At 38.3% G+C, this 15,319-nt stretch overlaps 1 protein-coding gene across 1 annotated transcript; it reads left to right on the plus strand.

Moving 5' to 3' along the window:
* Positions 1-2,215: 2,215 nt before the first annotated feature.
* On the plus strand, positions 2,216-14,910 carry LOC134824193 (uncharacterized). The gene is made up of 5 exons (XM_063835962.1): positions 2,216-2,833; positions 3,539-3,668; positions 5,274-5,529; positions 6,063-6,140; positions 13,331-14,910. The coding sequence occupies exons 1-5, from the start codon at positions 2,226-2,228 to the stop codon at positions 14,644-14,646; spliced, it is 2,388 nt and encodes a 795-aa protein (XP_063692032.1). The 5' UTR covers positions 2,216-2,225; the 3' UTR covers positions 14,647-14,910.
* The last annotated feature ends 409 nt before the right edge of the window (positions 14,911-15,319 follow it).

Genomic DNA, 15,319 nt, shown 5'->3' on the forward strand with positions numbered 1-15,319 from the left:
ATTGTTAGTTTAACACTGTTGCTTAGTTTAACACTAGCTGCCGAGAAAGGGGCAAGTGCTTGGTTAACAGCACTACTTTTAAAAGAGTATGGATATCTGATTAGATGAATAAACAACATTTCTCGGACGCAATAGCTCTCAGATACAACATGAACTTAAAGGACTGCCCTAAGGCATGTACGTGTGGCCAGAAGTACTCAGCAAACCATGCGCTCATCTGCAAACTCGGTGGATATAATAATACATATATACAATATATATAATATGTGTCACTGCGACACAACTCGCTGAGAGCACTAGAGCAGTGGCGTAACGAAAGGCCCTGCTGACCCCGCTGTGCAGGGGGAGGCGCCGTCTTAGGGGGGCGCCAAATCGTCGTTTGAATATGGGACAATTTCGAAAACTTAACTAAAGTACTAGCAAAACTGCGCGTTTTGCTCTAGATACACACTTTTTTAGAGATCTTACCGGCGTATTCTTTAAAATCACCTAATTTGTTCAATTTTAGGGAGGGACACCAAAAGGGGAGGGGGCGCCAACAGGGGGGCGCTTTTTTCGGCAGGGGGGCGCCAACAGGCAACGTTACGCCACTGGCTGAGAGACACCTTTGCAGAACTAATGAGAACTGTGAAATGCAAGGATGTGCAGACTGAGCCGGTTCTTCTTCCAGTTGATGGTCTAGAGTTACCAAAGGGAACAGTCCTAGGAGATCAAGCTAGGCTGGACATTTCTGCAAGATCGATTTGGAATGCTTCAGAGAGGGCATTTTTTGATGTAAGGGTATTTCATGCCCCAGCCCCCTCCAATGCAAGCAAATCGATCCCAGCGATGTACCAGTCCCATGAAAATGAGAAAAAGCGATGTTACAACGCAAGGGTTCTTGAAGTGGAGAAAGGAAGCTTCAAACCTTTAGTTTTCTCGACTTCTGGTGGAATGGGTGGTGAAGCTGAAAGACTGGTTAAGAAGCTGGCCAGTAAGATGGAGTACCACGCTGGCCAGAGGTACTCGGATGCTGTAGGATACATTAGAAAGCGCCTTCGATTTGAAATACTAAGAACAACAGTGATTTCTCTCCGTGGAGACAGAGGTGCAAAAAAAAACATTGTTGATATAAACAGTCTAGATCTTAACTTGGAGCCACAAGGCCAAGGGTAATTTTTGATTTTTTAGGAAACTTTTTAAATTCTACATCGATAGAATAATACTGAATATTATAGGTACTGATCATGATTGGTAGTACTCTCGAGAAATTATGTAGTGTTGTTAGTGTACGTGTTGTTAGTTAATTTAACCCACACTGATTTTCCCTAAGAAGACACTCCATTCCAACATCCAGCTTCTTAAGAAGAACCATTTGAAACCAACCATTAGATGCTTAATCTAAGACTAACATACATGTGGATCGAGGAATAGACAACTTTTGTCTTCTTACATCATTCACCTATATAATGACTGATATGCTGAATTTGGGCACTCGGGACATGATTAAATGTAAACAGTACAGAGTTTAGGCCTTCTTTTAACTGATTTATGGTGTCTTGAATCTAAAAGTCAATGAGGTGACTGAAAAAGAGAACTGAAATTTCGATACTTATTTGATCAAATAAAAATAAACAAATTTCTAGCTGATATATGTGTGACTTTTTGCTGATAGCTGGCACACAGACATGTAGGAATTAGTTTAAAGACACAGCCAAACATTATCTTGTCAATTAAAAAACACATTAAAAACACGCCTTGATCTTTTTAATATTTTGACAAGAACCATTAATAGAGCAGATATCAAAATGAATATTTGCTGAATTCTGTCACCTACTGGAATTGCTAATGATGACTAAAATGCTGAAAACAGTTACTCACTTCTATCGATAATCAGTGTAATGGGAACGATTTTTGAGCAAAATGTAACGAAATTGATGAGATTAGTCATTTGGAGGTTAAAATGGTTCATATTCTGCTTGAGCCTGGAACTTCGTTTTTTCAAGTTACAACTGCTGAATATTTTCACTTCATCTTATGTACATTGTTCAAATGTGTGGTTGCACTTTAAAAAGTATTTTGACTTTTTCCTCATTTTGTGCACTCTACTTTGAAAAAGGTAAAATCTGCAAAACAGTGTCACTTTAAAAAAACGTGTCCTTTGACCACCGACAAACTTTCACCCTGCGACCACGGGTTTTCTAGTGTAATATAATTTCAACATCATTATAGCTAGGATAAAAGTCATGGACTCAGATAATTGTGAGAGCTTGGATGATCATAGTGATTCTGAGGATCATAGTGATTCTGAGGATAGTGATTCTGACGATCATAGTGATTCTGAGGGAGAGATGAACGTTGATGTACAAGAGGATGAGATTGAGTATACTTTTGGCTTCTTTGAGAAACTTTTGGGTGTGCTTTCTCTTACTGTGAGGGACAACTTGTCGCATACTGCTGTTGACAAGCTGCTTCATTCGACGGAATTGTATAAAGGTGTAAATTTGGAATACAAAGAGCTTGAATCAGTATACCAGATGCGGAGATACATTGATAGAAACATGCTACGTCCTAATGTTTATTATCTTTGTCCTTCCTCAAACTGCCTTGGGTCATACCTGGAAGAAAGTGTTCCAAACAGTTGCACCCAAGAGGATTGCAATGAACTGTTGGTAATAGAAGAGCTTAGAAAGAAGGGACAGTACTTTCTTTACACACCTTTGGCAACCCAAATCAAACAGATTCTTGAGATTGTAGAAATGGAGAAAGTTATGAGCGACTATCTGGATGGAGCTGTGCTTCAAGGAATGCAATCTTATCCTAACAGCCTGAGAAACATCTTCTCATCAAAAAGGTCAGTTCCAAAATAAAGGCAAGACTAGGTGGTAAGGTGGTAGGAGGTCAACCTTGAATCGTCATTCTCGACTACAAATATACAATAATGATTTTTTGACAATAGTTCTATTATTTCTAGTGATCATCAGTTACCTCTTCTGCTAAGTTTTGTTTTTCACTATGTCTAGCACCCTGGCCCTAGGGTGACCAAGAGTCAGGTGAAAGTTTGGTATTAAGTTGATTTGTTCCAAAATTTCATTAAGCTGACTGAGGAATTAATTATTAATTATCCGAATTAATTACAGCATCTGTCTTAAGGCTTATATAGTGGTACTGAGTCAAAATCATGTGCTCAACAACTGGTTTGCGATATTGTGTAGGAAAGAATTAGATCTAATGACTTTTATGTAGATGTGTATTTTATTTATCTTTTAGATTACGCACGCACGGCGCACGCACTCATTCAAAGTGTTGGCAGGGCGTATATAAAATTTAAGTTTTTCTCTGCTATTTAAAGCAATTTCTTGGCTAAAAATAGAAAAGCTGATTTACCGCATACCCCGATTTATGATGCTACTTTCCTTTTCCAAAAAGTGTGGTAAATTTGGGTTTTCCAGTAAGAAACCAAAACATTTTACACATGTGTCATTCGTAAAAATCTTTTAACCCAGTTATATACTGCATTGTCTATCTTGTGGTTTTATAACCCAAATCTTCATTCCAGGTACCAGGAACTGAAATTGTTGGATGGTAGAGAGAAGTTTGACCCAAGATACAACCTCCTTACTTTAAGTCTCAACTTAGATGGTGTTGAAACCGCAAAATCTGCCAGTAACTCGCTTTACCCAGTGCAGGTATTATTATTGAATAATTATTGTTTCAAAACTGATATTCCTTGAACATACTCTTCAACAGAGGGTTCCAGGTGATGCAGGTTTGAATCATCAGTGATTACCCTCCGCCGTGTTCAAGGTCCCGGAAGTGCTTCTGGACAGCTTGACATGGATGGAAGTTGCAGTTTCTAATTTCCCATCGAGGCAAACTCTTCAGAAACGAGTTCATTACAGCTTTTTCAAAATGAACTATAATAGTACCAGTGTCTTCCGGACAGTGCTGGATCTGGGCCGCAAGGAACTGTCCAGTGTCCAATTATGTGTCGGAAGAACGGGATTTCAATTATTTTTGCGGATATGTTGGATATAATTTATAAATGCTAGGCCCGGCCTGGAGAGCAGTGCTCTACTTTTCCATGACAGAGTAGTTTGTGGGAGCTCATGCGACAGGAAAGGAGTTGTAATTCTGACATTTTAGTCAGTTTCAAGTATGTAGACACTGCACTATAACTTAATAACTATTGAGTAGTGATGCCTCACTACCGGAACCACAGACACGAGCCGGGAAACTTTCCTGAAAAATAGCAAGGGTTCTCACCTGTACCCTACAAGCTCTTGCACATTGCTATCAGTCGTAGTTCGTACCATAGTGCAAAATTTCGACTTTCCTCATTAAATCATAAACTTTATTAGGTCTAAGTAATGTACACTTTGTAGCCGATTTCGTCTGTATCATTAGGATTTGAGTTGCTCAGGCTTTTTTATAATCAGAAATTTTATGTTAAAATTTGTACCTAACTTAGGTTAATTTGTCAGTAATTCAAGGAAGCAAATGAGTGATATGAAAATTAGCCCGTAAAATTTGCTTCAAAGCTTGTTAGTACTTTGCATTAGTAATATTACATAAATTTAAAATCTTACATTAATCTCATGGTCAAATTTTTCAAGAATATCTACTATATTCTAAAACTAGTTGATAAAACTTTTGGTGAAGAACTAAATTCCAGAAGGGAAGCCATCGAAATCGTCAAGTTTATTGATAGTCACGCCATTGCTCATGCTAGTGCCACCATACCAACCGTCAATATAATACTGCGATGCTCTATTAATGTTTTATAGTTATTCAAGTTCCTAGCAATACAAACTTAAAGATTAAAAAAGATTATAACTTAATGATAGAGGATCACGTAGTCACAATGCCCGTAGTATTGAGGCCTGACTGTATGTAAGTGTGTAGTGTTGCCTGTTGCCAGGCCCCTCTTTGGTACGGTTCAGTACTTCGATGCAATTGTTAAAATTAAAAAAGGGGGGTAAGCTGGTAAACTGGTACTATTTTTGAAGGAAAAGGGGGTGGGTGTGGGGGTCTAGGCTGGTCTCCAGGGCAACTTTCGAAAAGTACCATGATACTTTTTTGTAATTTTGTTTCATCAAAAAAGTACCTGCACCCCCCCCCCCCCCCCCCCCCCCTCCGGTTATTGCACTCGGTTTCGTCTAAAGCGGTTATTTTGTGATCGTAATTTGTACATGTTATGCCTCGTGCAATTACTTGACAATTGTGCGTATAATTGTTATCACTCATGCAATGAGGCAGATAGATTCACATAGATTGATACTTATCAATCACAGGTGATCATCAATGAAATGCCGGAGTATGTGAGGCGTAAATTGATCCTCTGCCCTGAGCTGTTTTTGAAAAACAAATCAAACGACATCGACTTCAACCATCTTGTTTTGAAACCGTTGGTACTGGAGTTGCGCAAATTGAACGAGGAAGGAGTGGAGTGGTACTCCAGTTTATTGAAGCGCAGTGTTAGGACTCGTGTGCTGGCGTTTTCAATGAATGCAGACTCAGTGATGAAGCCTGAGCTTATCTGCATTCCAGGTAAGATGCTCCCATATCAGAGGGTTTGTAGCCTGTGCAGTTTCTCCTTATTCCCGTCAATCCTAATTTTTTTGGTCATTACTTAGATTGAGTCCCACTTTTTTTTCTTGGAAGTTAGTCGGACAGTCTGTATTATTTGTTTCGGCTTCCTACCTACCGACATGCAATATAATGCATTATTTGTAACGTTTATCCAACCCGACAGAGGTTTCATTAATATTTCAGTTCATTTTAATTTTCCCCTAAATTCGATCTAGAAAATTCCGCCAATTGGCTTTTATTATGATAAAACGGGATACAGATTTTAACGTGGCACAATCGGCGTATCGTAGACACTAGACAGACTACTAAAAAGGCGTGTGTCAATAGAAGTTATTTCCTATCGTAGTATAGTATTCATTATAGCTTTTTGGATCTTTTGCTCTTTTGTAACATAGAGATTTCAGAGGTTCTTATCACTCCACATTGCAATGTAATGCTCTGATTAATCATTCCTTCAGTTTCCAAAGATCTGGTTAAATTCAACCCCTTAGGTCACGCTGGAAAATACAGTTGTCCGGTATGTACTAAACAAGGAAAGTCTACCACGATGGGGAAAGGGAGTACAACAGGTAGATATGATGTTATTATGTAATATGTATATATATATAGTATATATACAGGCTATTCAATCGATTAAAGGACCAGTTAACTGAAAAAAAAGTTATCCTCATATTTTGACAGATTGTGACAAATAGCAAACTAAGCAACGAGTCGAAATTCCTAAATCTCTAACTGCTCTCTAACGCGTGTAATTAGCGTTTGTATTATTTTGGCGATGACGTCATAAAGTCCCTTGCGCGCACTGAGTAGCTCGTGAGACTGTATTTTACAGGTAGAAAATGGACATAATACAATGTTTCTCCCCCAAATAACTCGAAAAGTAAGTATTTTAGGGTACATGTTGCTTCATAAGTTGTATATAAACATGGCCATTCTGCACAATTTGCACTCATTCAAAAATCTGTAGGGCCTTCATAGCCCAATTTACGAGATGCCCATATTTTAGCAAGATTTCTGGAACCGAAAATCAGTTTTTCGCCAATAACTGAAAAAGTAAGCACTTTAAGGCATATGTTTGTTCGTAAGTCATATATTAATATGCTAATTGCGGTTCTTTTGCACCCTGTCTAAAGACTCTATCACGATCCTATCAAAAATGGGCTCAGCACCACGCCCAAAATGGTTTTTGGCAAATTTCTCGAAAAGTAAGGATTTTAGGCCATGTGTTGCTCAGTAACTCCTATATAAACATGCATATGCCGCTTGGTTTAAGCCTATTTAGAAGTCTCTACGACCTTCAGAAGCAAGGGGTCGGTTACGTTGTTGGGTCAATATGGGCGTGGCCCTCCTGGGTTTTCTCCACGGTCAAAAAATGTCTCCAAACGAAAATCGTTTATTCATACCTTCAGGAAGGTCTGTGCAAAGTTTCGTGAGTATTTGAACATTTGCAGGTTCATTTCCATAAATGTCCATAAATGACTGGACTACACAACTTTAGAGTTAACTTTAGAGAAACTCTTAAGTCATTTATCTCAAATTAAGCTGTTAGTGTCCATGATCAACCTGTGGCGACAATGTTTAACGTGAAATGTAAAAATCAGGAGTAATATAAAAAGTGTATTTTTAGATTAAAGTGCTAGCTCATAGTTTTAGAATTGTATAGATTAACGTTGGTCGTTTAGCCATCTAACAATCGATCGTGCCGTAATATATGGCCAGAGAATAATAGGGTCTTGGAAATTCTATAGTTGTTCAGTGGGTTGATTGACTGAACACGTTTGCACTTGGTATTTAAACTTACCAGTAGTTTATTTATGTTATGTACCGATGATAATGCAATTAGGATAACAACTAGGTAAGCCGTAAGTCTAATTCAAAACACACCGCACACCGTACACACCAATCAGTATTACTATTTGGTAGACCGGGTATTTTGGCGGGAATTCTGTTCCCACGGCACTGTTCTGATAGAAGCTACTTCTACTAATAATCCCAGAGGAACGGCCGTAAAGTAGCCAGACTTCTTGTCTCCTGTACTGGCTGACACATGTGGATTAAAGTTAGAAATTCCGCTATGATATAAATATAATTGCTCTCGGAATTGAACAAACTCCTACTTATCTAGATCCTTTCTAAACTCGTTAGAGTTTCATGGACTGGGGAAAAAAATCGGTACAGTCTCCCTGCTTGTGTAATTAAGCAATGAAAACAATCCAAAATTATCACATTATATGACATAAGTTGTAATAGCAGAAACTTTCTAACCGTACATTCACCCGCCACTGTTCAAGAAATTATGTCACTGTTTAAAATCATGACGTGAGCACTGTACATACAATCAGCTATTCCTTTAGTTAGGATGATAGCCAAAACTATAAGGATTTTGGAGAACTAGGGTAATAGTCATAATTCTAAAATTTGAGTGAGTTACACTTGTTTTATTGACGATGATAAACATTTGCAATGTATTACGCTATGCAAGCGCGCACTGAGGGACTTTATGACGTCACGACGCCACAGCTTATTATTGCAATAACACGCGTTACACGTACGCTAGAGAATTGGTTCTTTCGGCGATACGATTCTTTACCAGTTTGTCACAGCTGATTTAAATCTTAGCCAAATTGGAGACTACAAATTTTTCAGTTAACTGGTCCTTTAAGTCGGTAAACTGGGCTTTTAGGTACAACACCGACAGGCTATAAGCCGGCTTATGACCGGCTATAAGCCACTGTAATGTCTAGCTAAGCGACGGCTATAAGCCGGCTTATAACCATTTTGGGGGCAAAAGTGCTTATAGCCGGCTATAAGATACTGAGGCATTTTGAACGACTTTAAGCTCGATTATAATATCCTAACGGTGTTGTACCAATTCGGTAGTGTGGCAAAGCACGGTCAACGCACGGTTAAGGCACGGTTAAAGCACAGTTAAGGCACGGTTAAGGCACAAGGGTTACATAAGGCACGGTTCTTAAGGCACGGTTAACGCACGTTAGCTGTACATATGCTGTTTGGGGCTGGCAAGCCCCTTAGCATAGATTCAACGTAGGTTTTACTTCGTTAATATGTTCAAGATATGTCTTTATTATCAGTGTTGTGACAGTGCTGCCAAAAATCAGTTTCAAAAATAGTTTATAGCATTTTCTCAAAATATCACACCATGTTTAAAAGTAAGACTCAACGTTGACTCATGATTGACCGAGGTAACTGTGCAAACGTTTTGTCTTGTTTCTCGGCCTGTGTTGGCCCAATTCGGATACTTCTGCCTAATATGAGTTGCCTATCATACTCATTCGAGGAATCAGTGAAATGGAACAAATTCTTAGCTCATTTTTGAATGAACATCGTTCATTTTGGGTATTTTGGCTTTTTGGGTATTTTAGTGCTCAAATCGAAATGTCATGGTGTGCAATGTGCATTGTCTTTTGAAGCTTAACTTACACCAAAACTGAAAAAATGGGACATCTAGATTCTCAGATATCCGAGATATAGAGATATAGGACATAAAGTAATAATTCGTTACAGTGAGATCACCTGTTTAGGTGGCAAGCGAAACGCAGCATGGGAACCTTATTAACTGCGTAATTACGCAATCTTGTCATGTTATGGTGTCTTATCAAGCAGCAACCTTATCAATTTTGCTCACGAGCTTCACAAAACACTCCGTTGTTTCAACTTCGTTTTGCAATCAATATTTTCAGTTTTGCAATCAAAATTTTCAGTTTTGCAATCAATATTTTCGCACAGTTTTGCAATCAATATTTTCGCTTGTGAGTTGATATCAGTTGTCTCTTATCAGTAAATAGGTAATTGCACTGCCTTTTACTGTGCAGCTTTGCTATACACGAAGTATACACAATATGGAATTTTCGGTCAGTACTCTTCACGAAATGGAGAAACAGATTGAGGACTTATCAGACTCGGTTTTAGCGAAACTTAATTGCAGGAAACTAGAGGACCTCACTCATGACTTGTTCAAGCCAAAAGGCGTGACAAAGGATGTAATAACCGAAATAGTTTTGAAGATGGGGTCTATAATATGTAAATCGAGAACTGTTTTGAGATCAGCAGCAGAGACGCTTGACCAACAGAAATCAGAACAGATAAAAACTCAGAACGAGCTCATCCAATGCAAATCTGGTAAACTAGCTTCAGTGAAGGAGACAGTGAAAACAGAAATGAAACTGTTTACAGATGTTGTGAAGAATAACAGCGTAGCTAATGATATCTCTCCAGCTAAAATCAAAATGGCTGTGAAATCGGCGATTACAGAAGATGATCGGTCGAAAAACTTTATCATCTTCGGGGCCCCAGAACAGCTCGAATGTGAAGAGCAAGAAATGAACGAACGGGATCTCGTGGGTGATATTTGGGGTTTTATGAAGTTCATTGGAAGGCCGACCATAACAAACATTGAGAGAGTGGGAGTAAAGAAGTCTGACAGCCCGGGGATGATGCAACGTCAATTAATGTCAGTATTCCATAAAAACCCCAAACTGACATTGACATTAATTGACATTAATTGACATTAATTGACATTAATTGACATTAATTTGTCTAGAAATTTGAGATTATCATTATTCGATAAATATTCAAGATATTCACGTCTATGTAAGTTAGACCGGTTCAAAAAAACAAAATGTCCTTGAATAATTATGAGTATGTTCTTATCTGTTGATCCTTAGGTTCAAAGACCACCAAAAAAATTTCAGCTTCCAACTCTTCCATCTTCGGTCCCCACCGGCCACGCCCATATTTTATTGGTTTCTTATACAGGTAAAATATCTAGAATCGGCTTTTTTAGTATGAAGGAGTAATGTTAGCTGTTTAAGATTCGTTATTCAAAATAAATGTCATGAAGGCATTTCGTTTAATGTGGGTTTTAAGTTCTGATGATGTTGAGAACCACGCCCTTGGATGGCCACGCCCATTTAAGAAAATTAAATTTCGGAAAACCGTATTATTTTAGTTTTATTGTTTAATGATCTGAATTTTTTCACATTTCACATTTCCATATGTGATAGTAGTGAATAAATTGATGATATAAACGTTCTAAAGTGCTAAAAATATGGTAGAACTACATAATCTCTGATCGAAAAATATCGTGTCAATTAATGTCAGTATTCCAAAATTTTGCAAAACTGACATTGACATTAATTGACATTAATTGACATTAATTGACATTAATTGACATTAATTGACGTTGCATCACCCCCGACAGCCCTCGATCACGGCCGATAAAAGTTACTTTGCGAGATCCTGAAATTGTACGTGAATTTCTGAGCAGAGCAAAAGTCTTGAAATCGGTTGATGTGGCAGACTACAATTTCAACTACAACAAACTCTACTTATCTCCAGACAGGTCGCAGGATGAGCGAATCTCTCGCCAAAAGCTCGTACAGGAAATGAAAGAGCGAATCAAGAAGGACCCGAGCAAGAAATATTACATAAAAAACAACAAAGTTTGTGTCGCTGAGTGACTAATTATTTGATAAAGTCAAGCATTTGTGTATGTGTGTGACGTTAATTTCATGGAGTTAAAACTTTTTGTATAACTGAGAACAGAGGTTAGAGGAACTACTGATAAGAGTATGATTAGACTGTGTTGCGTTATCAGTTGACTTTTTGCATCACTCTTCTAGATTATACGTAATAGGGTAACTTAGTTATAGAGTAGGATTTTAGTTGTTGCAAGCATTGCACTAAGGTTTTAAGTTAGGTAAGTAGGCCACGAACTGTTGAGCAAACTGGGCTGAAAGCCCAAGCAATATGCAGTTCTGGTCTTGAGGCTATTTTACAATGTTTTATAACATGTGCTTGCAACTAGATCTTGAATGTCGCGTGCCCCACGGGGATTTGATTTATTCATACAATTTATTATATATTGGTTCCAAAGCCCTTATGGGTACCAGCAAAAAACTGGTTTTCAAACAAACAAGCATAATTTTTTCAGGATCGGTTAAAAGGATCATGCAGTTGCGACAATTTTAACGTGTTCATGAAAGAGCAAACATCAAAACAAGGTCGATAGGGTGTGGCCCTGAATAATCCCATATCCAAAAACCCGCATTCTCGCATTCTAAGAATGTAGGAAATTTTTAAAAGTAGGAAATTTTTGACAAAAAGTAGGAAATTCGAGAGCCAACTCTGAGAATTTTCGATAATATTTCAGTAGGAATTTAAGTGAAAGAGCAGACTAAAAGTTGCTGGACCGTTATTTAAATGTCCTCAGTCAGGGATCCACTGATCCAGTCTATCAAATTTCGTTTCACAGACCAAAGTTTGTTGCTATTAGCTACAAAATCTGTGCATCAAGTAACCACTAACCAGATGCTAATTATTGGGGCATTTTCGCGTACACGACATAAATAGTTGTCATTATTACTTTATTAACATTTTACTATCTACTTATCTAGTCTATGAAACCGGATATGTCTACAGTGTCACCCGATATCTGTATTGGCAAGCAGTAGCATATACACATCACGTCTTCACTCTTCAATGTGTGTATCACACTGCACACACCCAGCCCAAATTCGTGTGGCGTGAGAAAATATCAGAAAAACAGGGCGTTTTAACTAATCTGTACGATGATGCTAGAATGGGCGTGAGAATTGGACTTTTTCTAGTTTTTTAATTAGTCGCTCTGCCCGCTTGCTTTTGTTGCTTACATTGGGTTGTTGAACTTCCTATTAATCATGAATCGTCCAAAGTTTAAGTCTAAATCCGAGGTCCAATGCGGTATATGCAAAGAAGTTTGTACTCGAGCCGATAATCTAAAAGTTCATTTTAAGAGGTGTCACCCAGGGCATCAGCCCTATGAATTCATACCGAATCAACCGTTCTCCATTGTCAGATTCGTTCCAGGAGGCCAAATCTAGTTTAAATTTCCAAAATTTTCGGGGGCTTCGCCCCCAAAAGTAACCTAGGATTATCTATTAAAAAGCATTCCGGGCCCTAAAATAGTAAAATTGAGAATCTGGAATCCGCCATGAAAAATCTTTGAACCGCGCGAATACAAAGACTTTTTATGCGAGCGAAGCGATTGGGCCACAGAAAACGAAAAAATTGAGAATGTAGGAAATTAAAAATTTTTTGGATATGGGCCTGAATTACGGATTTTCACAATTTAGGCGATTAATCCTCAAATGAGTAGTTTCAGTATGTCGTATGCAAAGTTCCGAGCCTCTGACATGAAAAATGAATCTGAAATAGTGCAATAAACCCAAGCGTTTGCACAGTTACTTTTGGACCCACATGATGTACCATTCTTAATTTAGATGATACAGTGTTCTGTATTTCCTCATTTTGTTTGGGGATCCATTATTATCATCTCGAGAACCAAAAGGTCTCAGTCATTGTGATACATGTCAACAATGTTGCGAAATACCGTGTCACATTGCCACGTTCATTACCCTATTAGTATTAGGCACTGGCGATTTGGTTTCTTTTGCTACTTGGTTTATTGGATCAATCAATTTTGCCTCTGATCACGTGGCGAATCACGAACTCCAAGTTCATGTTTAGCCTGGCGCCTGCTTTTGTATACAGCAAGTGGTCGTCAAATTGAGGGTTGCTGTCTCAGCAACACAAAAATTTATGTGTCTGAGTGTAGTCTGTGAGTGCCGCACCGAAAAAAAGTTACATGTTTAAATTCAATTTTTTGATGTCTAAATTCAATGTTAAAATCATTTTCGTTCATTAATTCATTAATTCATCATAATTTTTACCCAAAATCTACTTTTACTTTTTTTTTCAGTTCAAGTACCGGAAGTTGATAGTCACGACAATCTAGTCACTTATCCACTACGAGCTGTGTCGAGTATAGAGGTGGGTGAATATGGATACGAGGGATACCCCCTGCTTACTGCTGTGCCGGAGTTTCCTGTTTTCAAGTGTCATAGCATCGATTATATGAATTGTATTACACTGGGGGTGTTTGCAAAGATCTTTAGACTGATTATGAAAACAGTCGGAGGTGCTGGAGAATTGCGGGTAGCCCAAGCAACTGTCAACATCAAAGGATACACCGGGATAGAACATGGTCCCCGATGTACATCGGACTTCGCTCACTACAAAAGTAGTGAGTGGAGAGATTGGGGACTACTGTTCTTCCCCAAAACATTCGAGGTGCTGATCGACGAAAAAATGCTGCAGAAGGAATTCTTTGAGAACTTTATTGATTTAACAGTAGGGATGTCTCTTCTGTTGAGCGATGATATAACAGAGGACAACTTGGTTCAAGCAGAAAAATTTCTTAACAGATTTTTTATTCAGTTCTGTCGGCTGTACGGTGAGAAGTATTGCGGCTTCAACTTCCACCTAATCACTCACTTGGTCGAAAAGGTGCGGTATCTTGGACCGCTTTGGGCTACGTCCCTCTTTATTCACGAGGGCTTTAACCAAACCCTATTAAAGTGCTATCGTCCAGGGACCTCAGGTCTTAAGCAAATGGCAGAAAAATTACAGCTGCGACTGACCGTGCTGCAACTTTTCTCCTTTGTTTCGGCCAAGAAGAAGGACAGTATAGCTTGCAAACTTGCCGAGCGAGTATGGTTTCCATTGGAGCAGCCTGAAATTGATGTTGAGACCAGCTCATTGTTTAAAAGTGTAACTTTGTCTGAGTGGAATGTATGTCAAGAAGTGAAAGTAAAGCTTACCACTCTCTACAATGCTGATATCAGCGATGAAGTAGTTATATACGACAGGGTTAAATACAAGAGAGACATTTTTACTACTGGTCGTTACTCAGGCGGTAAAAACTCTAAACAAATTGATCACTTCATTTATTGCAAGGACTCTTCCCAATTTGGTAGAATAGACGATATCATAGTGATAAATGACGAAACATTCATAACCTATGCTAGGCTTGTCGTTGACAACAATTACGATTTCAACATTTTTCCGACAAACATCAGGGATATCCCACATATTAAACGTTGTCGGGCGACATCAGAAATAAATGTTCTGAAACTTAGTAAAACTAACTTAATTTTAAAGAAATGTATTTGTCTTACCCTCAAAGACAACTCCATAATGCTTGGCTATATGCCATTTCCGTCGGAAGCCTCTTAATGGGACTAGCTTTTATTTGGAGTTAAGCAATGATTTAGCTTCGTGCAAATTGTGTTATTTTGGTCCAGTGAAATTTAAAGTGTTACATTTAAGAACAGAGAGCAACATTTCAGTAAGATTTATTTGCTACTTTCAATCATTGGTGATTGGTTTTTATCTTATCTAATAATCAAATGTTCCGGTACACTCTTTTGTACTTTTCCATAACGAAATTGGCGGGAATAATTTTGTTGGCGGGAAACAAGCGTTCTAGTTTCTTCTCTCGTCAAAAGAGCGGCAATTTGACGAGTTGATGAATCCAGATTTTTGGAACATTTTTGGAACATTTTTGGAACATGTCCCAAAATTGTCCCAAAAGTGTCCCATGCATTTATTTGCCCTAATAAGCTCTAAATAGTGCCAAAAATAATTGTAAATGATGGATATAGGTAAAAACTAGGCCTAAGAGCCATCAAAACTCAAATAACATTACCCAGGTTCATGGAATGAACGAAAATGAACAAAAATGAATATTGTCCTAAAAATTCTCAGAACGGTTTAAAATTGGTCGGAAAGTGTTTATATTGGTCCTGCGACCACTCAAACCAAGTTTGGGAATCACTGCATGTCTAGAACCGATGTTACCTATGTTCCAAAATGTTCCAATTTTGGGACAATAATCCTCCTGAGAATC

The sequence above is a fragment of the Bolinopsis microptera genome, chromosome 12 (assembly GCF_026151205.1).
Source record: "Bolinopsis microptera isolate Bmic1 chromosome 12, MBARI_Bmic_1.0, whole genome shotgun sequence".
Classification (NCBI taxonomy): Eukaryota; Metazoa; Ctenophora; class Tentaculata; order Lobata; family Bolinopsidae; genus Bolinopsis; species Bolinopsis microptera.

Coding starts and splice junctions, on each gene's coding strand:
- LOC134824193 (XM_063835962.1), top strand. CDS start 2,226: ATGGACTCAGATAATTGTGAGAGCTTGGATGATCATAGTGATTCTGAG. Junction 2,834..3,538: donor AACATCTTCTCATCAAAAAG/GTCAGTTCCAAA, acceptor TCTTCATTCCAG/GTACCAGGAACTGAAATTGT. Junction 3,669..5,273: donor ACTCGCTTTACCCAGTGCAG/GTATTATTATTG, acceptor TATCAATCACAG/GTGATCATCAATGAAATGCC.